This window comes from Mesocricetus auratus, unplaced genomic scaffold (genome assembly GCF_017639785.1).
Source record: "Mesocricetus auratus isolate SY011 unplaced genomic scaffold, BCM_Maur_2.0 Super-Scaffold_100020, whole genome shotgun sequence".
In the NCBI taxonomy this organism is placed as follows: Eukaryota; Metazoa; Chordata; class Mammalia; order Rodentia; family Cricetidae; genus Mesocricetus; species Mesocricetus auratus.
The window spans coordinates 26,784,871-26,811,763 of record NW_024429201.1 but is presented as its reverse complement, the minus strand read 5'-3'; the positions used below and the strand labels follow the sequence as shown (position 1 = coordinate 26,811,763).

The 26,893-nt window shown below is 42.0% G+C and overlaps 1 protein-coding gene across 5 annotated transcripts in view; it reads right to left on the bottom strand.

Moving 5' to 3' along the window:
* Positions 1–26,893, bottom strand: part of Rasgrf2 (Ras protein specific guanine nucleotide releasing factor 2) — a 207,761-nt gene that overhangs the window by 60,688 nt on the left and 120,180 nt on the right. For 4 of the 5 annotated variants that reach the window (XR_005869851.1, XM_040728917.1, XM_040728916.1 and 1 more), the window contains exons 16-17: positions 17,319–17,426; positions 13,680–13,769 (exon numbers count right to left, since the gene is read on the bottom strand). Coding sequence is in view for 4 of the 5 variants with exons in the window: in XM_040728917.1 (XP_040584851.1) it covers positions 13,680–13,769; positions 17,319–17,426 (198 nt within the window). In the remaining variant the exon portion in view is untranslated. The remainder of the gene's footprint in view (positions 1–13,679; positions 13,770–17,318; positions 17,427–26,893) is intronic. The other variant, XM_005065664.4, reaches the window with a different exon arrangement.

The following is a 26,893-nucleotide window of genomic DNA, read 5'->3' as shown; positions in this document are numbered from 1 at the left end:
AAATGAAAAAGGAAGTCACTCTAGGTGCTTTCAGTTCAAACATGTGCAAAGAGTAACAGACCCCTGAACAGATGCGGGTGATCTAGTTTCACAGTCTGAATGATAATGAGCTGAGTACGTAAATAACTCTTTGGGCTATTATTTTATTGGATGGGTTTCATGGGCCAGTCATATGTTTACACAATCATTGTAAAAACGTAAGCACCATCTATATCATCACTAATGTCCAACTTCCATGTCCAACAAGGACCTCAAGGAGTCTTTTCAGTTCACATGGAGGCTGAAGCCAGGTGTGTTTGCTTGCATGGTAGTCCCAGTTACTTGGATGGCTAAGCTAGGAAAACCATTAGAATCCAGGTGTTCAAGTCCAGATAATACAGAGAGCCCTGTGTTCTGACTTCCTTTCTGCTCCTGTCAGAAAAACACTCTGGCCAAAAAGCAACTTCGGTTGGAAGTGTGTTTATTACTTCAGCATACAAGCCACAGGCCACCACTGAAGGTAATCAGGGCAAAAACTGGAGGGAGGAACACAAGGGAACACTCCTTGTTGGTTTGCTCTCTGGCTCATTCATGCATGCTTAGCAGGCTTCCTTTATCGCCCAGGACTATCTACTCAGGGAGTGACACTGGCCACAGTGATCTGGGTCCTCCAACATCAACCACCAAAACAATCTGCCACTGACATGCCCACAGACCAATCTGATACTCTTTTCCCAGGTCCTGTCAAATTGATGGCTAATGCTAGCTATGACAGACCCAGTTTAGAAATCAATCACAGAAACAAACAAAAACAGTCACAAAGCTAATGTTTGCTCCAGAAAATGCAATAAAGCAAGAAAATAAATAGAAGTCATGCAGATTACACTGGAATAAATAAAATTGCTTTTATTCATGTATGAGCTGATATGTGGAGAATTCTAAAGAATACAAGAATACTCATGTAACTTAAATCAATAAATGAAAGAAGATATAAATAAGTGGAAGAGTTATTTCAAATTTCTGGACTGGATATGTTTCCTAAGATTGATTCATGGAATCAACAGAATCCTACCACACGAAAACTTCAGTTCCCGACCCAACATGTAATCAACTTGGAATTTATCACGTTCGTGCTTACCGCAGAAAAAAGCTGGGCAGACTAAAACTAAGTAATGTTACTCAAACACACCAGGAAACCAAGCTGCAGGGCAAAGGCTGCCCCAAGTCTGAAGAGATGGTTGTGTCCAGAGAGACGAGGCAAGGTATGCCTAGAAGGAACAGGTCACTGGAACCGTTCAGTGGTAGCACTGAGTGACCATTTTGCTTACCAACTGAAGTATAAGAATGGCTCAGAAAAGAACCTGACAAGCTCTGAAGGTCTGCGTTCTTAGAAGAGACCCACACTTCTATGGGATCTACTTCCAGGAACCACTTGTGTCCTCACAGTAGAGACAGGAGAGAGATCTCTTCATGGTTATTGTGGGGAGAGGAGAGGAGGGATGTGGAATGTGCCCAGCATCTTTGCTTAACATTCTTTTCAAGGAAAGAGACAGACCAAATGTTCACCAGCTTCAAGAGAGGTCATCCTCCTGTGATGATGCTCTCGGGCTCAGCTTTTTGTTTTACAACTTCAGGGAAAGTGCAATAGTCCACAGGGATTAGGAAGTCAAGAAAACAAAAAGCTACAACCATGGCGTTTTGGACCAGGCAAGAAAAGAAGCTGTTCCCTGGAGAAACATTTGTGAGGACCACAGCTCTGATGATGAGTCCTTAAAACACTGCCTTCTATTGGAAGACACATGTCCTCCCTCCAACCACCACACCACATGTGGTCAGAGATCTGGTCGATGGCTGTGGGTCATGGCTGGACAGGTTACAAGGCACAGGGTGTCAGCAAGGAGTGGTTGGGGAAGACCAGGGTCAAGAGGGGAAACTGAGGCCCATGATTCCTTTAAGTACAGTACACTCCAAACACAATCTGAATTCCAGCCACATTAATACAAGTCTTCACACTTAAAAGTCTAGCTAGGTACCTTTGTATCTATTATCTCTCTCAGTTAAGTGTTACAAGGCTTATCAAAACACAAGGGCATGGTGTGAGGGGTTGCACTAGTTTGCTTGGGCTGCCATAGTGAAATCCCAAAGGCTGCAATGGAAACAAAAGAAAATTACTTTCTTCCAGTCCTGGAGAGTCCATGTCATAGACTGACTTATTGCTAGGTTTGATTGTATCTAAGGCCCCTTCCCGCGACTATAAGGGGCCACCAACTTGCTTTGGCATCACGCTGCCAACTCTCTGTGTGTGTCTAGGTCCTACACACCCATCTTTTAAGGGCACCAATCACACTGTATTAGACCTACAACATAACCCTATTTAGCCTTTATAACTCTTTGAAGACCCTATACCCAAATGCAGTGATATTTGGAAGTAGTTACAGCTAGGACTTGTTACATTTATGAATTTGTAACACAGCTTAGTACATACCAAAGTAAGCTTCAGAATCAGACTCGGCTATGACAATTACTTCATAGTAATTTAAACTATGAATAGTGTACTGAGAGCTTTAATAGGAGAAGTAGACACATGCACAATCAGTTAGGTACTGTAAGCAGACAGATCAAGCAAGGAATCAAGAAGAAACACTAGACATCCAAAACAGAGATGTAGGGTGCCTTCACTGAACTCAAAGTAGACTCAGCACAGCTGAGGGAGAAGTAGTAAGTCCAATGACTGTCAGCAGAAATCTCCAAACTGAATGCAGGAGGGAAAAGCAATGGAAATGAAGGAGAAATAACCCTATGCAAAAGAAAAAGCAAAGAGTACAACATATAAGAATCATGGTACAGTTAAGAGGGATAAAACATACCATAATTAGAATCTCGGAGAATAGACTAGAAGAAATACTTACAGTAATAATGACAAGACTTTTCTGAATTAAATGTCACTTATGAAACCCTGATCACACAACCCAACAATTCAATCTTTAGACGTGTACTCAAGGTGAAATGAAAACAACATCCACACAAAAACTTGCACGCACATGTTGGTGGTGACATCATTCATCGTAGCCAAAGAGCAGCAATAATTCAAAAGCGGATGGATGAATAAATGGAGTGGTATATCCACGCAACAGAGTATTATTCTGCAATAATGAGCATCGAGTGGCTGATACATGCTACAAACAAATGGAAAAGCCTCTGACACTAAGTAAAAGAAGCCAGACACAAGGTAGCATAGCACAGGGTTTCGTTTATAAGAAATGTCCAGGATGGATTCATTCATAGGGCCAGGAAAGATATTAGCAACTCAGAGAAACTGGAGGAAGAGTCAGGTGGGGAGAAACTGCCAACAGCTACATGGCTCTAGGCGGACTGATGGAAATTTTCTGGTATGGTTTGTGGTAATTCTTACATGGTTCTGATAGTATATTAAACTTAATTGAACTGTGTATTTACTTTATTACATTTTTATCTGTGCATGTGTGCGCATACATATAGTAGTACACATGAGTGTACACATGTGAAAGTGCCACAGAGATACTTGTGAAAGTCAAAGAACAACTTTCAGTTGTCCGTTCTCTCCTTCCCCCAAGTGTGCTCCACGGGTCAGACTCAGGCTGCCAGGCTTGATGGTGGCAGCCCTTACCCACTGAACTATCTTGCCACCTATTACATATTTTAAGGAAGCGAGTTGTGCATTTATGAGTTACAGTTTTCATTCTGTCTGTTATAAAAATATACATTTCTATTACTTTCAGTTTTTCCTGGTACAGAGCTTTAGGCAACCTACCATACTTTAAATACTAAGAAATGTGAGAATTTAAATTTGCAACTTGGACATCATCATGATCAACTTAGTGTACTCTACAAAATAACAAACAGAAAAAGGTAGAATTACCCAAGGCTTAAGAAGACATTAAGCTATATCACCAACCTTACTGCATACAGAAAGTCTCTGACTAACCTTTTAAGAAGCCTGTGTTAGAATGCACTCTCACTGTGTCTGTCCAGTAGGACTAATGTGTGATTTAAAAAATTACATGTAACTATGCATTTGTGTGGGGAATTGCTATGGCACACAGGCCACAGCATGCCGTGTGGAGGTCAGAACTATTGGAGCTGGTTCTCTCCTTCTACTGTGTGGGTTTCAGGGATAGAACTCAGTTTGTCAGCCATGGACGCTAGGGCCTTTACCCACTGAGTCATCTTTTTGGCCCAGGAAGCTGCATCCATAACTACTCCCAGGGGATGCTGATGCTGCAATGCAGAGGTCACATCTTGAGAACCCATGAAGGCACTGGAGCTACTCTCCAACCATGAGAAACTCTGAGCCCACAGCAGTTAGGTCAATAGTCTGCTGTGGCTCATATAGCTCTCAGCCTCTCTCTCCTCATATCTGGTCCACCAGACTTCCCATATATCTAAGACATCTGCAGAATGAAATCTGGGCATAGCTTCCAAACTGCCTAGAGAAGTGAGTTAGGATTACCAGCCATTTAAGATTTGTGTTTCACATGAGTTACTCAAACAATTACGAAATCTGTCTGCATCAAAATCTGTCTTGGAATTTGGAAGCACTCATTTCAATTTTAGGTGACTATCTCAGTAGAATATTCACATACATGCACGCACACTCACACACATATATGTGCATTCACACACATATTTTTTCCAGCTAGACCAGTGATTTTTTTCCAACCTTGGATCCACAATATATAATTTGAGGAAGTTCTAAACATTATGATTCAGGACTGACTAGGTAATCACCAATAAAGGGTCCTCTATTTCTGAAGCAATTGTGTGTGTCCCCAATGTTCCTACAAATCCATTCAACCCCTCCTCTACTGCTCGTTTAGTTTGCCTTTCATAGAATTGTGAAACATATAACCTACCCACAGATAGTCAAGAGCTCATTGTGCTACCTCACTCACACTTTCCATGCTTCAGTTTAGGTCATTTGATGGCCTGTGTTTAAGGCTCCACAGGTTTGTGGTAAGCAACACAATGCACCTTGCTTGTTCATTGTGTTTGACTTCTATTCATGTGCTAACTATATGCCAACTGCACCTGCAGGCTCCCTGTATCAGCAACCATTTGAAATGTGTGCATCTTAATTTCTGCTTCATACAGAACTCTAAAATTTGAGCATACGCCTTCAAACGACAGCACACAAAAACCCCATTAATTGTCCAACATCTCAAGTTTACATAGAGTTAATGCTGGGTCAACTGTCCTGACCTTATAGCTGTTTTTCACTATACCTAACTTTGGATTAACTTAGAAGAAACATGGGTCATCGGTAGTCCAACCTCCAGGTTTCCTGTGACTATCATTACAGTGGAATGCAGTGCCTGGAAAAGCAAACTGTTTATATCATGAGATAGGAGACAGAAAGGGGAGGCCGGCAGGGTTCTACAGTCTCTTTTGGTGGGACACTCCCAACTGGTTAAGGGTCTTTCATAAGGCCCCCACTTCCCAAGAGTACTACTGTGAGGATCAAATCTTTAGCATATTTTTACGGGATTTCACCCATATTCAAACCATAGCTGACTGAAAAACAATCTCACCAGGAATGCCATGAAGCTTAAACTTCAGAGTCTCTTTATTTTCAAAGCCCTCGAAGGTGCCTCGAAGACTTGCTTTCTCAGTTTTTGAGATTTCTGTTGTTTATTTTTGAAACAGGATCTCACTACATAGCCCTGACTGGCCTGGACCTCCCTATGCACTCAGGCTAGGCAGAAGCACACAGAGTTCTATTTACCTCTGCTTTCCACGTGCTGGGATCAAGTGCATATGCCACCATGTCTGGCCTTAAAGGTTTTAATCTAAACATTTATATTCTTTTCCTTGAGTGGGTCTTCTCAAGTTGCATAAGCTTCAGGCCTGCCCACCAAATCTGACTCATTTCTCAGAGTCTGATACAAGCTGTAGATCCAAGATGGTAACCCTATTGGGGAAAATAGCATGTCTGGCTTGGTGGATGTTTGTAACGTGAAATCGAGTCTTGCCAATTGCACAACATGAGCTGTAGCAGGTCAGTTAGCCAGCGCTTTGCTTAGGGCTTACAACACTCACTCCATTACCCCAAGCTCCAGGCTCAGCTATGCTACAAGAATTTACAAGTAGAGAGGACAAGGAAAACTCTCAAGTCACATCGGTACCAAGTTAGGCAACGTCTTAGGAACCCACCACACTCAGCTCAGAGCTGTGGGTATCCAGAACAGCAGGAAGCACAGCTGACCCTCACAGGAAGCTGCTCACTGGACTGCCTTATAGTGACAGATATCATTTCCCCAGACACCTGGAGAAATAGACAAATCCTTTCATCTTGGAAAAGACAGCAAAAATAACAATACCCCACAACTTAGAGTAGCATAGCACCAGGAATACATAGGCAGCTGCAGGCTCTCCTGGTTATATACTGAATCTACACTATTGTACACAGGAGGGTCCATTCACTGGAATTGGTTCTCATTGATCATTTACAGCTAATGGGCACTCATTGATCATTTACAGCGCATGCAATACTATTCAAGATATTGAGGTATACAAACAAGAATTCATAGCTCTGTGATTCTATATTCATTGGAGACATAAATAATAAGCAAGAAAAACTGATCAAGTATGTAGAATGCTGAATAGTGGTAAGTACTGATGGGAAAATACAGAAAAGAGAGAAAGCTTGTGTGGGGGGAGTTTAACGAGGAAGTTTGGGCTGATAACACTTCTGCAGCAGATGTGTTCCTGAGATGCGGGTCTTGGTCAGTGCAGCATGAGGAGCAGTGAGAAGAAATGTGAGAAGCTGATTGCTGCAGTCCCGACGTCGCTGACATCTCAGATGCCTACAGACATCCGAAAGTTTGTCACATTCACCAAGAGCCATTGATGTGAATTCCGAGCTTGGGGAGGCAAGGTCTGTGTTCTCTGCATGAGAGGGTTGGACTCAGGCAAGCTGAGAGAGCATGGTATAGAAGGAAAGGATCTTTTCATGTAAGGAGAGGGCAGGCTCCATGCTCTAGAAACATTAATTAATAAAAATGCAATTAAATGTAAAACCAAAATAGGCTTTTTTAGCAAACTTGGAAATTGGGCAGGCTTGGCTGCCATCAGAAAAACAAGCAATTTCAAACTGATTACCAAATAAATGGAGCTGATGTCCAAGTATAAAATCGATTCTCCTTGATTCCAAGACCAGGCAGTACAAAAGGCTGCCTTCTACTCAATGAGTAAAGAGAGAAGGGTCAACGTGTAAAAACAGTGTTTCAAAGCAAAGTCGGGAATGCTAGTTTCAACTGAACATTGCTACATTCCTGTGTGTTTGGACAGAGATTGTTGGGGCCCAAATACGATATTTCAATATAGGCCTCAGCTCAATTCCAGGAGCTCGAATCTCCTATTGTCTTTTACATGTCGGCTGGTTACCTGTGGATGGCCTGGCCACAGTGAAGAATTCTAGTTTGCTTAACAATAGACCTAGGCCCCACACCCATCATGGGCAAACCTGAGGACTAGTGAGATGTGTGTCACCTGTGTTACTCAAGAGGTCTGAGGGTTTGCGTACATGCATTCTAGGACCATCTCTAGGGTTAAAGGAAGTGTTTCCTAGTCAGCTCTATATACATGATAATAGATGCCTTCTCCCAAGTGCCCACTCCTCCATGGTTAGAAAGCTATTTAAGAGGATGCTTGAATAAACCAGTGTCTCCAGTATGGACTGAGAGCCCTCCTGAAAATGATATGATTTCTCTGTGTCTTTCTTAACGTCGTTGGGTAGCTAGGACTTCCCTGATCCACACTCCACCACTCAGGGTCGACCCCAGGGCTGTTTGGCTGGTTCTGAACACAGCCACAAAGACATCCGTCCAGGATAGATGGCCCTTGCAATGTAGGACAGACACGGGCCGGACACCGGCAAGAGGTGAGATGCAGGATGGGGGCTAGAGAGAAAGAAAGCAGGAGCCTGCACAGGAGGCTGAAACATGGAAACACGCGCACACACACACACACACACACACACACACACACACACACACACACCCCTGGTCTAGGTTGGTCCAGAAGTGCTGTGTGTCATTCAGTGAGCAGAGACACAGCAGAGTGGAGCAAGTGGATATGCCGAGTCAGCAGACAGGGAGCCTGCAGAGGCTGAGGAAAGCAGGAGGTCCACGTGCCACAGCCATCTCTCCTGCTTGCCCGTGCACTCTGCAGGTAGGCAACAAACCAGCCCTATAATGACACAGTAGCCCACTCACACAGGCTGCAGGCTGCCCAACACCAGCCATGCCCACTGAGGTCACTTAGCAAGAACAGGTGGCCTCCTCAGAGACCCAGGCAGTTCACTGAAGAGTACCCACCAGGCTGAGAGAAGCGCTCAGACAACAGAAGCATCAGTGTGTGAGGACAGCTGAGCTCTTTTCCTGACTTGGAGAAACATACATGAGAAGCCGAAGTCACAAACCCCTTCTTTAGGACTAACTTGAACAGTCAAACTTTGCTGCCCTCTTTGAGTGAACTAGGACCCTCCCTGCTGGGGTTCCAATAACAGGAAAATGGACTCATCTGCACCAATTCAAAACACTTCCCCTCACAAGCTGTATTTGAATTAGGAAACCCATGGTGGCTAGCTTGAGAGAGTAGAAGGGAAAGGTTGTCTTTGCTTTTGGCTTTCTTTCTTTCTTTCTTTCTTTTTCATTTTTGAAAACCACAACTGACAATTAGTTCTGCTGCAAAATGTTTCTTATGTTTTTGACCCACAGAGGTTTGTTAGTATAAAACGCAGGCTGATTTTTGCTACGCTGACAGAACCTTGGGAGGAAAGTTTAAAGGATATTTGAGACAAAGAACACCTCTTGACACACACATCCAGTGACATGTGTGATGAAATCCTGAAGGTGGGGAGCCTGCAGGAGTTCCCTTTAGGTGGGATACAGAAGACAGTGTCCTCCCATCTTCCACACACATTGGATAATGGACATGACTCTCGTTTGTCATTAAGGACAAATTCACACAGATAATTTCAGCTAGTTACTATTGTAAAGCTAGCTTCATAGGTCATGGGAAAAGGCTCCTTTGTAGCCAGTCACAGTGGTTAATAAAGTGGATCTGTACAAACCATGGTTACAGCCATTGGTTAAAATTACACAAAGACATATTCTGCTGCCCAGGAGCAGGCCAGGCCAGTGAGGAAGAACAGGTGAGTGATCCGCCTGCCAGCTGACCCAGTTCCCAAGGAGGCATTACACCACTCCTTTCTGCCCTCTCATGCCCCACCCCACTGACAGCCTTCTGCCCCCAACCCCTGCAGACTTCCACTCCTCCAGTTCAGGCCACATCAGTCAGAAGAACAGGAGAGACCCACCCAACCATGCTGCACCAAGGCCAGGGTAGTCACCAGAAGTCTAGCTCTCTAACTAAGACAGAGACTCTCTACTAGAGCAGAGATAGAGAACATGCCGGCCTCCAGAAATCCAGGCCAAAACAACCAGAAGACCAAAGAGGAAACAAACAAAACATCCATCCAACAAAGACAAACCCCAAAATCTGCACCTTAACCTATAATTATCCCAAATCCGTTGGCACCACCAGAGCCCAGATTTCCTACAACAGCAAGATCTGAATATTCCAATGCAACTGAAGCACAAGAAAACAACCTAGCACCAACTTTATGAAGATGATAGAGGTCCTTAAGGAGGAAGTGAAAACATCTCTTAAAGAAATTGATGAAAAGACAAGCAAAAAAAATTGTAGGATATCAATAAATCCCTTAAAGAATACCAAGAAAGTCAAGAGAAACAAAGCAACAAAGAGCAGGTGAAGGAAACTCTTCAAGACATGAAAATGGAAATAGAGGCAATAAAGAAAACACAAACTGAGGAAATTCTGGAAATAGAAAATATAGATAATTGAACAAGAACTACGGATGAAAACATAATCAGCAAAATACAAGAGATGGAAGAGAGAATCTCAGGCATTGAAGTTACAATACATCAGTCAGAGAGAAAGGTAAATAAGAATCAAATAAAAGACTGAGACATAAATCTACACAATATGGACATCTAATTTTTGATAAAGAACCCAGAAATACACAATGGGAAAAAGAAAGCATCTTCACCAAATGGTGCTTGTCTAACTGGATGTCACTTTGTAGAATTCAAATGGATCCATATTTATCACCCTGCACAAAACTCAATTCCAAGTTGATCAAAGATCTCACTCAACATAAAATCATATATAATGAACCTGATAGAAGAGAAAGTGAAAAATAGTCTTGAATGCATTGGTACAGGAGACAACTTCCTAAACAGAACACCAAAAGTACAGGCACTAAGATCGGCAATTAATAAATGGGACCTCGTGAAACTGAAGAGCATCTGTAAGGTAAAGGACACTGTCATAGAATAAAATGGTAGCATACAGAATGGGGAAAGATTTTCACTAACTCCACATCTGACAAAGGGCTAATATTCAAAATGTATAAATAACTCAAGAAACTAGACACCAACAAACTAAATAATGCAATTCTAAAATGGGGGTACAGATCTAATAGAATTCTCAACAGAGGAATCTCAAATGGTTGAGAAACACTTAAGCATCTGCAATGTCTTCAACATCCTTAGTCATCAGGTAAATGCAAATCAAAACGACTCTGAAATACCATCTTACACCTGTCAGAATGGCTAAGATAAAAAACACTAATGACAATTTATGTTGGAGAGGATGTGGAGAAAGGGGAACACTCCTCCATTGCTAGTGGAGTGCAAACTTGTATAACTACTTTGGAAATCAATACAGTAGTTTCTCAGAAAATTGGGAATCTATCTACATCAAGACCCAGTTACATCTCTCCTAGACAAATATGCAAAGGACACTTCATCCTATCACAAGGACATGCAACTATGTTCATAGCAGCTTTATTCCTAATATTCAGAACTTGGGAAACAGCCTAGATGTCCCTCAGCTTAATAATGGATAAGGAAAATGTGATACATTTACACAATGGAGTATTATTCCCAGCTGTTAAAAACAATGACACCAGGCAAATGGATGGAATTAGAAAAAAAATCATCCTGAGTGATATTACCTAGGTTCGGAAAGACAAACATGGCATGTACTCACTTATAAGTGGAAATTAGCTGTAAAGTAAAAGACAATCATGCTAAGAACCACATACCCAGAGAGGACAAGTAACAAGGAGAGCTTAAGGGGGGGGGAGTGCAAAGATCTCTCTGGGAAGGAGAAATAGAGAATATTTCTCAGGTGGACTGGAAGTGGGTAGGGGTAGGAACAGGAAGGATCAGGTAGAGGAAGGGAGGGAGAAAACACTGGGAGAAATGACTGGAATTGGAGGGTCCTGGGGGGTGGTGAAGTGGAAACCCAGTGCAATGCGAACTCCTTGGAATCTATAAGGATAACCCTAGCAAAGACTCCTAGTAGCGAGGACTTGGAGCCTAAACTGGACGTCTTCTGTAACCAGGCAAAGGCCTCAAGTGGAGAGATTGGGATACCAATTCAGCCACAAAACCTTCAGCCTACAGGTTGCCCTGCTTACAGAGTGTTCCGGGACTGGAGACTAGCAAGATCCTCATCTAAGAGACCACAGAGACTTCATCCAGCAACTAACTGGAGCAGATGCAGAATCCCACAGCCAAACATTTGGCAGAAATTGGGGAGTCCTATCAAGAGAGGGGGGAAAGGTTCAGAGAAACTATAGGGGTTAGGGACACCATGGGGTCACGGCCCACAGAAACAACTGGCCAGGACTCATGGGGACCCACAGACCTCAGGGAGCCTGTGGGATCTGATCTAGGTCCCCTGCATATGTGTTATGGCTGAGTACACCGGGAGCTGGGTCTTTCGCCTGCTCGTAGGACCCTTCTCCTCCTACCGGGTAGTCTGTTCCAGCCTTGATGTGATGGTATGTGCCTGGTCTTATTGTAGCTTCTTATACTGTGTGGGGTGGATGTCCCTGGGAGGCCTACTATTTCCTTAGTGGGAGGTAGGAGTGGTTGGATATGGGGAGGGGAGTGTGGGGGGGTGGGCAGAGACTGATGGCCTGGATGTGACAAATGAGAGAAGAATAAAAAGTATGACAAAAAACTTACACAAGACACAACAATGTGTCTACTTAAATCAATTCCAGATTTAACATCACATCCTCTGCCTATGAGTGATAATTAGATAATAAATATAATTTTTACCCATTAAAGCACTAGGAATTTATTATCATCATCATCATCATCATCATCATCATCATCATCATTATATTTTCTCTGCCCTGAAAATGGCCTGGCAGTCATTCAGAAGGAATCATCAAGACAAGAGAGACAGCGGGCAGCCTGAGGCTCACCAATCTGCAAGCCTCTCTCCATCCAGCACAAACTTCTAACTCTAGGGGGGCAGGGAGATAGGGTGGGGCATGTCTTAGCCACAGGGCACGAAGGCTGAAGAACAGGACACAATGACACTGAGATAGTGACACATCCTTCTCAAACATAGAGTTCTTCAGAAGCTTGACTCAAAGGTCACCCATGGGAGACTCACCAGATGGTACTTATTTTTAGTGCACCATGTATTTTTATTTTTAGCTACTTATTTTTATTGATGTCTTTAGGCATGACATGATGCATATAAATGTATGTGTCTCTGTGTATGTATGTATGTATGTGTATAATGGAATGATTAAATCAAGCTATTTATTATATCGTTAACTTTTTGAATGATGTTTAAAATATGCTCTCAAGATTTTCAAATATTTATTATTGTTATTATTATTACTATTATTGTTATTATTATTAACTATTGCCACCAGACTGCATAATAGCTCCCAGAACTTATCATCCTATGTGGCTGAACCTTTGTAACTAGTGTCTACTTATTCTCCTCATGTTTTACCCTTGTCCCTAGTGCCATCCACTGTTTTCTGACTCCATGAGTTCAGCTTATCTGACATCGTGCAGATCATGCAGTGGTTATCTTTTTTTGTCTGACTTATTTAATATAGTGTCCTCTGGGTTCATGCCCATTATTGCAAAAGATTTCTGAAAGACCCCGAATTTATAGAAATAAAATATAAGCTTAAACAGGGAGGGCACCCCACTAGAGAACTTGGGAAGTGAACAAAGGACCCCATCCCAGGAACTGACCAAACCACAGAATGGAATGTATGGTTTAGCAACCTTAATTGCAGAAGGGCTGTAAACCCACAAAAGGCCAATTTCCGGGCTGCTGACCACCTGTGAAGAACTGACCAGGGCGTCAGAAATGGGCAAACAAGATTCGTGGGAGATGATAACCACCATTTACTTAGGGAGAGATGATTAACTCATACCAAGGTTTGAGGAATTTACAACGTGTAGGTCAGGAAGACACCTACTTCCCCTGGTCAGTAGTCACGTACCCCCCCCCATCACAAGATAGGGACCCCTCCCAAAGGCTTGTGGTTTTTGTCTTTAAAAGCTGATTGTAACTGAACCTCGGGGCCAATTGGTCTAAAAGCTGACCGAGAGGCCCATCTGTAGATGCCTAATTAAAGCCTCTTGCGTGTTGCATCAATTGGTGCGTGGACTCTTGATTCTTGGGGTGATGAATCCAGCTTGGGGACCCCTCCTCAATTCGGGGTACCCCAACAACTTCCAACTCACAGTCATCAGCACCCTGGCAGTCAAGGGCCGCTGGCTCGGTGCACTCTCCAGTGGACTTACCTGGTGGACTCCCATGTCCTGCTGCAGCCGTGGCGATTGCGAAGGCAGAAGCAGGTGAAACAGAGCAGTGGCTGCTGTCAGCTACCTGTCCTGGTTATTTAAAGAAAAAGGAAATGCAATGGTGAGCCTCACAGATAATATTCCATAGTGAATATTCTCATTTTAATACCTGTCCTGGATGAAGGGCTGGGCCAAAGGCCCCATGATATCCCTGTTAATAGGTAAATAATAAGATTTTACACCAACAATGCTATTCGAGGCACACAACAAACAAAAGCATATGTTCATGCAAAAACGTATACTGAATATTCACAGAAGCTACTTCACTGTAGCCAAAAACTAGAAATAATCAAATGACCATCAGCTGAAAAAAACAGATTTTAAAAAGATAACATTATTCCACCATAGAAAGGAATGCAGTTTTGACACATACAATAAAACGGATGAGTCCAGAAAACACTGTGTCAGGTGAGAAAGCCAACCCTAAGGTCCCCACTGAATGTAGCTCTGTTTGTAAATGTCTACAGTGGGTGAATCCAAACATAGAGATCAGACATGTGGTTACTAGGGGCGAGGTAGAAATGGGAGAGTTTGTTGATGACTACAGGATTTCTTCTAGGGTATTGGAAATGTTCTAAAATTAAACCATGGTTATGGCTGTCTGGCTTTCAAAGTATGTAAAAATCCAATGAAGTACATACTTTAAAAAGAAGGAAAAAAATTTGTGGCATACGAATTATATTTCAACATAAAACTATTTTAAGAAGTCTTAAGAAGACTTACGTCATGTTTTTAGTACACTTTCTATCCGTTGATGGATGAATACTGGTTAAACATGTGTAAGGCCTATGGTTTGGTTCCATCCTACTAGAAGTCAGGAGCAATCATTGTTATTTGGAACCTCTTGTAAATACTGTCAGTCTTTTTTAAGAATAGTCCATCCCCTCCCCAGCTTCCTAATGACTAGAACTTGAGCTCACAGGAATAGCCGATGGCAAGAAGGAAACATTCCACAATTAGATCACTTAACCCATCCCTCTGTGACCCTTTAACCTTGCCAACAACACCTGTTATCCGCTCACCTTCAGTGGCCTGGTTACTAGGCAACGACCCCTCCCTCATTGTCCTGCCTTCCTCTGCCCCATGCCCTACCTCATTTCCCCTATGTAAGCCTGTACGAGATTCTCGTTAAATGCATTGATCAGCCATGTTGTCTTGCTGTCCACTTCTCTTGTCTCCTGTCCCCTCATTCCAGGTTCTGTGGGATAGACCATCTTTGTGCCCTGCTGGCCAGGGCACTGAAGGATGAACTAAGTGTAGCTCACTTAAAACTAAAAGGATGTAGGACTGGGGTTGTCTCAGTGGGTAAAGTGCTTGCTGCATTCGCACAATGAGTTAAGATCTCCTGCACCCCTCACAGAAGCCAGCCCGGAAGACACACCTGCAATCCCAGCACTGAGAAGTGGGAACAGGCAGTCCCAGAACTACTCAGCCACAGAATCTAGCAAATTGCGAGCTCCAGGTTCAGCAAGAGGTCCTCGCTCAACAGAGAAGATGGAGAAGGACAGAGAAAGACATCTGACATCCACCTTTAGCCTCCACACACGCATGCATAGGTGTGTATATATACACACCACACCAAACACACCATGCTCACACGAACCATACTCACACACACCATATACATACACACACCACACCATACACACCACACACATATACACCACACCACACACACACAAACACCACACCATACACATACACACCACACACATATACACCACACTACACACACACAAACACCACACCATACACATACACACACCACACATACATACATACCATAGACACAAACACAACACCACACACACACCTTCCCAAAGCTGCTTGCTGTCAAGCCTGTTATCTGAATTTGAGTTCAATCCCCAAGGACTCCCGTGGGTTGTCCTCAGATTATCACATGCATGTCAGAGCACATACATGTACACTCCCCAGTAAGTAAATAAAGGTAAAGTAGTTAATTCTTTGGGTTGAAAGGGTGTAGTAAGCAGCGCTATCACATTGCAGACTATCAGGTAGCCTTTCCTAATGCCGTTGTTGGTGTCACTGCTGCCTCTCAGGTTTTAGTGAAAACAGTGTGCTGTGCTCCTGACCTGAAAGGCTTCCTTCTGAATTCTAGTATGCAAACTATAAGCAAATAAGTGACTAGATGGTTAATAAGTAAGGTGCGTGGATGAATGATTGGTATATAGACAACAGATGATAGACAGACAGAAGGACAGAAGATTATATAGGATAGATGGACAGATGAATGTCTATGTTATCAATGGATTGGGTGGATAGGCAGATAAATAGATGAAGCAAAATGTTTCACAATGTGCCCAAACATGAAGTCAGGCGCCAGATGTATTAGTAAAGAAGCGAAATATTGGTTAGGCACTAAGAAACTATATGACACTGTCTCCTATTTTTAGCCATTATTTTATGCCAGGTTTTAGGTTACTCCTTGCATTCTTTTCTTTATGATAGACAGGAAATAATAAATCCTTACATAAATTAAGATTTTAACTCGAATACACAAGTGAGTATAAAACTACAGAGCAAAGCTCTAACAGTAACAGGCAGAGCAGTATTTAACCATTGCCAGTCTTCCATGGGCTCTGACCACATTCCTTCCAGGAGAGCTCCTGAGGAAGCCCACTGTGACACTTCCCAAGGGAGGTTCCAGGTCCTGCAATGACCAGGACATTAGGAACAGTAGAGAGATTTAGCTCACTCCACAGGAGTCATGTGACAAGACAGGAATGCCTAGCAGGCTGCCTTCACTTGCCAGGGCCACTCAGATGGCAAGGAGATCGGAAACTGGCCAGGAATTTGACCCCAAGGACTGAGATCTGGACACAGCCTACCCAATACTCTTCTTGCTGCTCTCACAAAGGCTGAAAAACGGCAGCTCCTTTAGAGTGGCTGGGGCCACAAACACAGGAACCTCCCAGAGACGTATGCTTTCGTCTTTTGATAACTCGCCCTAGATGAAGTCTGAGGGTAAGACTTAAAAGACGACCTCTGCATTTTGCTTGGCTTACTTGGAGTGAATCTGGTTTAATAATTTTCTTTTGACTTGAAATAATCAGCTACGGAGAGGGCAGGGAGAAGGAGACATTTCAAAACAATACTGATTTTAATATGTTTATTTGAGCAGTAAGGACAGAAAATGGGGAGATAAGTTTCTCTTCCAATTAGCAGATAGTTGTTGTGTTTTGAAACAAACTATCATATCATAATTTTTATAACTGTATACGGAAAAACACATCAGGTTCTACAACTAATAATAATGATAGGGTCCCATTCAGCTGAACCTGATTTCCTGTGAAATAAGAATTTCTAAGAAGGCTTCCCCAAGCCTGCTCATACAGCTTACACTGGGACTCAGGGTAAGGAAGCTGCTCCCTCCTTCATATGGGCCCGGCAATATTAGCCAGACTGAAAATAGACTTCCTAATCCTTTATGCTTCCAAGGCTTGGACTGATGCAACATGGCCTGCTTCTGGTTAGTCTTTATAACTAAGACTGAGCAATGCATGGATCTTGAAACCCAAGATGACTTTTCTATTTCTGAATCTCTGGCTGAGCTCTTACCTCCAGGCTGGCGATATCGGAGGTGTCGGGGAGTTGAGGGGGATCTGCAAGGTGACAGCTCTGTGGAGTCTCCTGCTCGGTCAGCTGGTGCAGACTCAAGGACAGCTGCTGGAAAACACAGGGATGTTACCCAGGCTGTGAGTTCTAGAGTACCTTGGCAGTATCATACATGGAAGTGCAAATTTGTTTACTGATAATAAGCATTTTGTGTTGGCTTACACATTTAAAGTGCTTGCCTATGAAATCAAGTCATTCATCTCAGCAGAAGACTAAGAACATGATTTAAATCTGGATCTTCACAAGATGGGCTTAAGATTTACTGATCCTGTTGAACCCATGGCTAACCTAGGCCGGCCTCTCTGTCCAGTGCAATGGGAGGTTACAGAGAACAGGGAGTGTGAACATGAACTTTTTGAGAGTGGAAAATAATTTGAATCAAAAGCAGGATTTCTTCTTTGTCTAGGTTGCCCCTTAAGGAAGCCCAAGCGGGGAGGGGTTCTTTCAGATCTAGGGATACATTTTCCAACAAGGCAGCACTAACCAAACATGGCCAGATGACAGATTTATATGAGCTAAAATTGAAGTCATATTTTAACTCCCCACTAGCACTAGTCATGTCAAGGCTTAGTAGACACCCATGGTTAGTAACTATAGTTTTGGGCAACACAGCTATAGAGCAATCCTCTCTTCTTGGAAAGGCGTATTGACTAGCTCTGAAGTAGAGCTAGTAAGCAAGAGAATTTCTTTTTTTGGCAGGCTTTGTGAAAGCTTTGCCTCTAAACTACAGTCCAGATGAAAATTTCTTCAATGAACTGTAGAGAGTTTAAGAGGATCCCAGTCTTTGAGTGACAGCTGATAGCCCAAGAATGAGATTGTCTTTCTAGGGCCATGAGCAGGGTTATGGGGTGGTGCTTCTAAATGCCTTCCCCCGACTTCTTATGCAGGCAAAACAATAGCATGTGTATTGTTCCAAAGGAAAGTAGAACCAAAAGTTAATTTATGTCCAACACATCCTCCTTTGCTTTTTAATCAGATCCTTAATTGGCTCCCATTGATTACATTTCTGTGCCATTTCTACTAATTGTGTATTATCTTGATCAGCTAAGTTGCTTCCCTTTTCATTCCATTCAAGGCTTTACTCAACAAATATTCCAAAACCCATAATGATTTCATGTAAAGCTATTTTTAAACTTGCATATTATTTACTCCCTTAGAAATGTGGCCACAATTTTGATCTTTTGAAATGCAGTAGGGCTGGAGAAAGGAAGTGGTTTGAATCTTTTCTTGAATGACATAATTACAGTAAAGTTGGCAAGATGCATAAAAAAAAAACACTGCTTAGCTGTTAGTTTTATTATTTTCTAAATAGCTCCCTCAAAGTTCAGTAATGGGATGCATCTGTTGTGGAAGGCAGAGAAGAATATCAAATGCATATCCTTGGTTCAATTCAAGCACACATTCATTCATTTGAGGATAGGAGGGAAACTAATCAGCAATACATTAATTTTTATTAAAAACAACAACAACTGAGAGAACTTGATAGGACCACAATGTCCTGAAAGAGTAGGGACAAGCTAACACACACCTACAGATGAAGCCACACTGTGGAGAAGCTTTTTTTGGCTTGCTCACTTTTAACCAAGTGCTATGCAAACAGCTTTGCCTACAGGACAAGTGGGCAGATGTGGGCTCAAAACAAATGCTAAAATCAGGAGCACTTTCAGCCTACAGAGAAGCAGTTTTCAAACTAAGAAGACAGACACAGACACCGGTGCTGTGGGCTGTTCAAACACACTTGGGTGGCTCAATTGCGTAATCATGGTCTGAGAGAAGCAGGTAGGTAGGAACGGCGACCGTGCTGGTAGACATTTGCCTCTTCATTCCTGCCTTGCCTGCCATGGGCTTGATTTTTCAATGAATACCCATCACTGAGAACTTTCCAGGTGTTTTTTTTAAAAAAAAACATCTGGGGGTAGAAAGAAGTAGGGATGGCCTAATAGAGGGACAGGAACACCAGTGGCTATTAGAAGAGCCTAGAACAGATTTGGGGACTAGGTTGTAGGAAGATTAAATTATTTATCTCTAAAAAAATTACCACCCTGTTTATTTTGGGGAATATTTTCAACTTTTCTTTTTTCTTCACGGCATTTGAAGTTTTCTTGACATATTTCAAAACTGGCATTATATCATCATAGTAACAATGAGATTAGGCAATGGTCACCAGCAGATTTCAAAGAGTTTACCCTAAAACTGTGGATGGCAGTAAGGGAGACTTCTATGTTCCCTAGGGGTACCATGGGTAGAGCCGAAGTTACACACTGAGATTGTGTGAGGTTGGATTTGAAGTGCAAAGCAAAAAATGTAGCAACTCTTGGCACTGGAATTTGCCAGCTGTTTTGACTCTTAATGTTATGCAAAGCACATGCAAACATCTTTCAAATTAAAGAGATCCATGTCTTCCATTTCTCTGACATTTGGAATTTTTCAAGACCGGACAGCAAAGGGACAGAGTAGCACCCTGACTTACACAAGACATCACATGCATCTGTAGACACTCATACACAAGCATGCATCTTCACGCACACTCTGAATTGTCAGATTAATGTTTCAGTGTTCTATCATGTCTTCTACAAAGCTACTTATGACCAACATTGCCCATATACCAATGTAAAATTAAAAACCAAGTCTACAATTGATTGGTCTTATCCATTCAGAAAAATGCCACAGAACCACCATGAAACCAGTTTTAATTCTAAGCCTTTTTCTGTGAGAGTTCATTCATCAAGTCCCAGTGACCAGAAAAGAGGACGCTGCACAGACAAGTTGTCCTTAGTTTTTGATGGGGATCACATAATTGCTTTCATGTCTGTTCCCATTCTGTCAAACAAGAAACACAGAAGCAAAGTCAGGGAATCCAGAAGACCACACAGTAGACCATATAACCCCATTCTCATGAATTTTCACCCTCCCTGCATCACCTGATGTCTTTACCTATTTCATTTTTAATCTGGATGTATCTGGCCACAAGTCTGGCGGACTATTGCCTTAAATGCATTTAGGAATGAAGTGGGAAATAAACATATGAAAGGGAATAAGTAGCAGTGATAGAAAGGGGAAGGAAATGAAAATGTAAAGATGTGCTTAGTGAAGGATTAAGGCAGGGGGTTTCAGAGAGCAAAGAGCTAAAGGACACTGTGCCTGGGGAGCCCCGGGGCAGAGGAACTGGCATTTCTAAAGTAGAGCCTTGCCTCGGCAAAGAAGCTCATCACGCAGGTAACTGGGACTTTCTGCACTGCCCACAATGAGAGAGGATCAGCACACAAGGAGTTGAAACTGCATAATAGCTCTTCTAAACCCTGAGCATGCCGAGAAGCCAACTCTTAAAAACACTCTAAACCATGTGTTTGAGTCAAACCCAGTAGGAAAGAGACACTCGGTCTTCTTTTTTTTGCTTCACTTTTGCTGATTCTGAACAATGGGAATGAGTACCTTTCATCCTGGTCCTCTCCACCTGCCAGCTTCAGGGTGTGTGAAGTCAAGGCTGCCACCTGACAAGGCTTTGAAACAGCCAAGGAGCTTTGCCTGGGAGCTTGGTCTACTGTATCTCATTTATCAGGATTTCTTCATACTATTTGAATTTTCCAGCCTATGTTAGAAAATAAATGCTTCATTCCCACTCAGGGCAGAGGGCAGAGGTGAGCTCCAGGCCCCCTTCCTGGTCCCCACTTCCTTCTGCTCGCCCTCTCCTGGACTGGGAACTGCAGCAAGCTTGGCTTGCCCCTCTGAGGACCGAGCTACCAGGATCCTTCTGAGAAAGCCTGCCTAGGCCTGCCTCCACTTAGGGTAGAAGGCAGAGTGCAGAGTGAAGAGGGCAGAGCTCTCACCCACCGGGAGAGGGAGTATCTGAGACCCATCTGCGCCCACCATGAGAGCCATCAGTGAATTGGCCCTGCTGTACACACCAGCAAAGAAACCTGGACTCATACTCACCAGGAAAGGAAGAGACTCCACTTGTACCCACTGAAAGAAGGAATGGGAAGATGACAATACAAGAACAAGTTCAATGACAAAAAACAATGATGCCACCAGAGTCTCAACACCAGCAAGATCTGAACATCACAACACAGATGAAACAAAAGAGAATGACCTAAAAAACAACTTCATGAAGATGATAGTGACCTTAAAAAAAGAAATGAGAAAATATTTTAAAGAAATGGAAGAAAAGACAAACCAAAAATTACAAGAAACAATTCAAACAGTACAAGGTTTGAAAGCTGAAATAGAGACAATAAAAAAACACAGTCTGAAGGAATGCTAGAACTAGAAAAGGTGAGCAAATGATCTGGAACTACAGATGTAAACATAAACAACAGAATACAGGAGTTACAAGAGAGAATCTCAGGCATTGAAGATTTACTTGGAGAAATAGATTCATCGATCAAAGAAAATCTTAAGTCCAACAAATCCCTAACAGAAAATATCCAGGAAATATGGGAAACTGTGAAAAGGCCAAATCTAAGAATAGTAGGTATAGAAGAAGGTGAAGAAACCCAGCTCAAAGGTACAGAAAACATATTCAATATAATCACAGAAGAAAACTTTCCCAACCTAAAGAAAGACATGCCAGTGAAAGTACAAGAAGCCTACAGAACACCAACTAGAGTGGATCACAAAAGGAAGTCCCCTTGCCACATAATAATCAAGACCTCTGAACATATAGAATAAAGAAAAAATATTAAGAGCAGCAAAGGAAAGAGGCCAAGTAACATACAAAGGCAAACCTATCAGAATCACACCTGACTTCTCCATGGAAACTCTGAAAGCCAGAAAATCCTGGATAGATATTCTACCAACACTAAGAGACCAAGGATGCCAGCCCAGACTGCTATACCTCCAAAGTTTTCAATCACTATAGATGGAGAAAACAAGATATTCCATGACAAAACCAGATTTAAACAATATGTATCCACTAACCCAGCCCTACAGAAAGTTTTGGAAGGAAAACTTCAATCTAAAGAAGGTAACTATGCTCACAAAAACATAGGCAATAGATAATTCAACCTTACCAAAAGACAAAAGAAAAAGGGGGGTAAATCCACAAACAATTATACCAACAACAACAAATCAAAAACAAACAAGAATTAACACTCAATGGTCCTTAATTTCCCTCAACATTAATGGTCTTACTTTGCCTATAAAAAGACACAGGCTAACAGAATGGATACAAAAACAGAATCCATCCTTCTGCTGCATGCAAGAAACACACCTCAACTTCAAAGACAGACATTACTTCAGAGTAAAGGATTGAGATAAGATTTTCCAATCAAATGGATCCAAGAAACAGGCTGGTGTACCTATCCTAGTATCGAACAAATTAGACTTCAAATTAAAATCAATCAAAAGAGATGAGGAAGGTCATGTCATATTCATTACAGGAAAAATCCATCAGAATGAAATCTCAATTCTGAACATCTATGTCCCAAATACAAGGGCACCCACGTTCGTAAAAGAAACACTACTAAAACTCAAATAACACATAAGACCTCACAAAGTTAGAGTAGGAGACTTTCAACACCCCACTCTCACCACTAGACAGGACCACCAGACAGAAACTCAACAAAGAAACAATGGAACTAACAGAAGTTATGACCCAATTGAGTTTAACAGACATCTATAGAAGATTTCACCCAAACACAAAAGAATATACCTTCTCTCAGTGCCACATGGGACCTCCTCTAAAATCAACCACATACTTTGCAACATAGCAAACCTCAACAGGTACAAAAAAATTGGAATAACTCCCTGTATCTTGTCGTACCGCCATGCTTTAAAGTTAGAATTCAACAACAACACAAATTGCAGAAACCCTACAAACTCATGGAAATTGAACAACACACAATTGCACCATTCCTGGGTCAAGGAAGAAATAGAAAGAAATTAAAGACTTCCTAAAATTCAACAAAAATAAAGACAACATACCCAAACTTAAGGGACACTTTGAAGGCATTACTAAAGGAAAGTTCATAGCACTAAGTGCACATATGAAAAAACTGGAGAATAGTCACACTAGAGAATTAACAGAACAACTGAAAGCTCTAGAACAAAAAGAAGCAAACTCACCCAGGAGGAGTAGGCCTAGGAAATAGTCAAATTGAGGGCTGAAATCAATAAAGTCGAAACAAAGAAAACAATACAAAGAATCAATGTAACAAAGAGTTGGTTCTTCGAGAAAAGCAACAAGATAGACAAACCTCTGTCCAAAGTAACTAAAAGGCAGAGAGAGAACATGCAAATAAACAAAATCAGGAATGAAAAGGAGGACATAACAATGGACACTGAGGAATCCAGAGAATCTTCAGGTCATACTTTGAAAACCTGTACTCCACAAAATTCAAACATTTAAAGGAAATGAACAATTTTCTGGATGATATCACTTACCAAAATTAAATCAAGAGCAGATAACCAATCTAAACAGACTTATAACCCCAATGAAATAGAAACGGTCATCAAAAGTCTCCCAATTAAAAAAAGGTCCAGGTGGCTTCAGTGCAGAATCCTACCAGAAATTTTAAGAAGAGCTAATTCCAATATACCTCAAAGTGATTCACACAATAGAAGCAGGAGGTTCGTAGCCGAACTCTTTTTACAAGGCTTCAATAACCTTGATACCCAAGACACACAAAGACACAACTAAGAAAGGGAACTACAGACCAATCTCCCTCATGAATATTGATGCAAAAATACTCAATAAAATATTTGCAAATCAAATCCAAGAACACATAAGAAAAATCATCCACCATGATCAAGTAGGCTTCATCCCAGGGATGCAGGGATGGTTCAACATACGAAAATCCATCCATATAATTCACCATATGAACAAACTGCAAAAGAAAAACCACACGATCATCTCACTAGATGTGGAAAAAGTCTTTGGCAAAATTCAACACCCCTTCATGATAAAGGTCCTGGAGAGATCAGGGATAAACAGGAACACACCTGAACATAATAAAAGCAATATACAGTAAACTAACAGCCAACATCAAACTAAATGGAGAGAAACTCAAAGCAATTCCTCTAAAATCAGGAACAAGACAAGGCTGTCCTCTTTCTCCATCTCTTCAATATTGTACTTGAAGTTCTAGCTAGAGCAATAATACCAAAAAGGGAGATCAAGGGGGGATACAAATTGGAAAGGATGAAGTCAAACTTTCACTATTTGCAGAGGATATGATAGTTTACATAAGTGACCCAAAAAACGCTACAAGAGAACTCCTACAGCTGATATAAACACCTTCAGCAAAGTGGCAGGATACAAGGTTAACTCAAAAAAAAAAAAAAAAAAGAAATCAGAGAAACATCACCCTTTACAATAGCCCCAAACAACATAAAATATTTGGGGATAATACTAACCAATCAAGTGAAAGACCTGTACAGCAAGAACTTTGAGTCTTTAAAGAAAGAATATACCAGAAAATGGAAAGATCTCCCATGCTCTTAGATTGGTAGGATCAACATGGTAAAAATGACATCTTGCCAAAAGCAATCTACAGATTCAACACAATCCCCATCAAAATACCAGCACACTTTTTCACAGACCTTGAAAGAATAATACTCAACTTTACATGGAAAAACTGACCTGAACAAGGGAGAGCTCATTGTCCCTAGACTGATAGCTGAGAGGCCAGCATGGGACTGATCCAGACCCCCTGAATGTGGGTGTCAGTGAGGAGGCCTCAGCATCCTTTGGGGTTTCAGGTAATAAATCCGCATGTAGCCCTGTCATCCAGTTTGAGAGCCCATTCCACCTGGAGGGATGCTGTCTCCTCCTGGATACATGGGGGAGGGCCTAAGCCCTGTCCCAGATGATATGACAGACTTTTGAGATTTCCCCCAAGAAGGGCCTCACCCTCCTTGGAGAGTGGAGTAGAGATTGAGGGAGGGGCTTGGGGAGGGTTGAAGGGGGGCAGGAGAGGAGGGAAGGGAGAGGGAGCTAGGATGACATGTGAAGCAAACTTGTTTCTAAATTAAATTTAATTAAAAATAAGCAAAAAAGAATTTTAAAAAAGGAGAATAAAAATGAAAAGTAAAATAAAAGATATGTTCCATTAAAAAAAAAGAAAATTAATGCTTAACCCAACTGTGCTGAGAGATGGGACCTCCAAGGATGGTTAGGTCACAAAAGCTCAGCCCTCATAAAAATATGCTATTTGGAGAGTCCATTCCTTGTAGAAGGATGAATTCAGCTTCCTTCCTCTGACCCTATCTCTTGTACGTGAGAGGCCTTTATCTGCTACTCTACACAGCAAGAAAATGGTTGGCTCACGCTGGCACCTTCTCTTGGACTTCTTGCCCTCTGGACACTCTGAAAAATAAACCTTTTTTTTAGTTTTTTTTGAGACAGAGTTTCTCTGTGGCTTTGGAGGCTGTCCTGGAACTCACTCAGTAGACCAGGCTGATCTCAAACTCACAGGGATCTGCCTACCTCTGCCTCCCTAGTGCTGGGATTAAAGGTGTGCATCACCACTGCCCGGTGAAAAACAAACTTTTGTTGATTATGAATTACACAGTTTCAGATGCTATAATAACACCAAACAGATCAGACCCTAAAATCTGTGTTTTTGTGTATTGTTCCAAGGAAAAAAGTCTATGTGCCTCCACTTCGTTGTAGACAATGTCCCGAGCATCCTAGACCAGTGATGTGCACTCCAGGCATGGGTTTGAGCGTCTGAACTAAAAAAAACGCAGTGACCAAAGTGCTGTGTTCTCAGCACAACACGCTGATATGGATTATCCAATCACATGGAGCAGTGTACAGTGTGATATGGATCATCCACTCACAGGAAGTGTTACTCAGTGTGACATGACTCATCCAATCACAGGGAGTGGTTTGCAGTCTGATATGGCTCATCCAATCACAGGGAGTGGTGTGCAGTGTGACATGAATCATCCAATCACAGGGAGTGGTGTGATATGAATCATCCAATCACAGGGAGTGGTGTGCAGTGTGATATGAATCATCCAATCACAGGGAGTGGTGTGCAGTGTGATATGAATCATCCAATCACAGGGAGTGGTGTTAGTGTGGTAGGAGCCACTGGAATGAGAGCATGGATTTAGACCATCATAAAGAAAGAAAAAAGGTCCTGTTTTCCTGATAGTAAAGGAAGCATTTATATCCATACCGGTAGGTATTAATGACATCAAAATGCTTCTGAAAATTATTTTTAGAAACAAGTTTCTTACATCATACCCATTAGAATGATACCTATTTCAAAACAAAATAAAAATTTGCAAGTGCTAATAGAACTCTTTTGTACTCCTAGGAATGTGAAGTATACCTTCACTATGCACATTCCTCTGAAAATTAAAAACAGGATTAACATGTCTCAGCAAGCACACTTGTGGTACATGTGTGTGTGTGTGTGTGCTCATGTGTGTACATGTGTGTGTGCTTGTTTGTATGTGCATATGTGTGCTCATGTGTACATGTGTGTACGTGTGTATATATGTGTGAGTGCTCATATGTGTACATGTGTGCTTGTTCGTATGTGCATATGTGTGCTTGTGTGTACGTG